Raw genomic sequence first — 2,075 nt, 5'->3', positions numbered from 1 at the left:
AGACGAAACGTTTCATTAAAGAAGAACCCGTCCAGAGGACCTATACAATTTTTTTCCTTTGATTTTTTACCTGGATTACTGAGATGCATCAGGACAGCATTAGGTTTGTTATTTTTATTTTTAAAGGTGCTCTTGTAGCACCTACTAAGATGGGAGCAGGAATTCTCACCTCGTGAGCACAGTCTGAGCTGCGTTTGGCCGTTTCAACACGTCTTTATTTCTCTTTTGTTGATGTTCCACAGAGGATTGTGAGCATTGCCATGAGCACCCCTCTGCCTCGAGCATGGCTCATCATGATCCAGAACCAGCTGGGTCTGCACAACCAATCAAAGAACGTCCAGGAGAAGAAGTGGCAGCTCGCCTGGCCCAACAGGACCAGAAAGATAACAACCTCCTGGCATGTAGGGTTACAACACACACACACACACACACACAACACACAACACACGTCTGGTTTTCATATCCCGATGGGGACTGTGGATTGACTTCCATTCAGGTTTTAGAAATTTTATAGCCAAACCCTGATCATTTACCCTAAAATTAACCTCACAGGTACCTACCTGACCCTAAGATTAACCTAAACTCAATTCACACCTTGGTCCTAAACCTAACCCCCAACCCGTAATTTGCATTCGAACCCGTGGGGACCAGGCATTGGTCCCCATGACGCTGCTTTTTCGAGAAAATGGTCCCCACGATGTAGGAAAAATGTGTCCACGCACACACACATCCTTGTATTTGCATCAAACTGAGGACTTTGTATTGACTTCCATTCATTTTTGTAACTGTGTTTATCCCTAACCCAGACATTTTCCCTATAATTACCCATTACTGGTCTATAGTTAACCCTAACCTGAACCAGAACTTAACTCACACCATACCTCTAAACCTAACTAGTAAAATTAACCATTACTGGTCTATAGTTAACCCTAACCTGAACCAGAACTTAATTCACACCATACCTCTAAACCTAACTAGTAAAGTACAGCAGAGCACTGCATTATATATACAAGCACAGTATTATAAGTAAGTAAGTAAAGTTTTATTTATATACTGTAGTGCCTTTCACAGGAATAAATATACACAGGTTACTGGTAATTTGAATTTTATGCTTTGTAAAATAAAAAAAAATGATCGTATTATACTGAAGATTGTATTATACGTGAATAAATATGGTATATGAATCTGGAGAACAACTTTTCTGTAAGTTTTGTACAAAAATGTTTCTGTTCATGTTTCTGACTCGCATCAGAAACAGAGAAAAATATTTCTATTGACACTATTGACCACACCATTCAAAATCTGAATCAATATGGCATCAGCACTACAGTGGGTATCTAGTTATTTGAAACATAGCAAACAGTTTGTTCAGGTAAATGATGTAAGATCTGAACTCTGTAATATGACACGTGTAGGTCCTCAGGGTTCTGTACTTGGACCAAAGGTGTTTATTTTGTGTGTGAATGATTTGGTTGTTGTGTCTGTGCTTTTAAAGTGTATTTTATTTGCAGATGATTAACAGATGTTAGGGATGATTCAGAGTTCGTAAAAAAAATACAAACAGTTCCAGCTAACTAAGTTTAAATTTGAACAAAACTAAATAAAGTAATATTTATTGACGTCCAATTTAGAATCAGAATCAGCTTTGTCATTCACACACAACATTAAAGATGAAATGCAGAACGAAATTTGCAGATTAGAATATCCGTTCAGGAGAAAGACACACATGACAAACATTGGGGTGAATGGATGAACAGGTCTTGCACATCACGGTCCCACTACATTTTGCAGCTTGGGAAACAAAAACAATGGGAGAGTGCGAGAGAGTAATGGTGGATTCACACCAAATGCGTTTTGAGCTGCAGGAGCAGCCAGTTTAAATGCAAAGTCTGTGGTGGACGCGCCTCTAGGGGTCGTGCGGCACATCACGTCTGCTCTGTGTCCTGGTCTGAACATAGTGTGTCCTGGTCTGAACGTAGTGTGTCCTGGTCTGAACGTAGTGTGTCCTGGTCTGAACGTAGTGTGTCCTGGTCTGAACGTAGTGTGTCCTGGTCTGAACGTAGTGTGTCCTATTC

The 2,075-nt window shown here is 40.1% G+C and overlaps 1 protein-coding gene across 2 annotated transcripts in view; it reads left to right on the top strand.

Annotated features, from left to right (window-relative positions):
• The window catches only part of LOC106535986 (MICOS complex subunit MIC60), a gene marked incomplete at its 3' end in the record, with an annotated part of 15,615 nt that overhangs the window by 7,651 nt on the left and 5,889 nt on the right, over window positions 1-2,075 (top strand). The window contains 1 exon segment of one of the 2 annotated variants that reach the window (XM_014033143.1): window positions 243-401. Coding sequence (XP_013888597.1) covers window positions 243-401 — 159 coding nt within the window. 2 annotated transcript variants of the gene reach the window in all.

The sequence above is a fragment of the Austrofundulus limnaeus genome, unplaced genomic scaffold, assembly GCF_001266775.1.
Source record: "Austrofundulus limnaeus strain Quisiro unplaced genomic scaffold, Austrofundulus_limnaeus-1.0 Scaffold1645, whole genome shotgun sequence".
NCBI classification, from domain to species: domain Eukaryota; kingdom Metazoa; phylum Chordata; class Actinopteri; order Cyprinodontiformes; family Rivulidae; genus Austrofundulus; species Austrofundulus limnaeus.
Note: the sequence above shows the minus strand (reverse complement) of the source record. Positions and strands in the feature narration are given on the sequence as shown.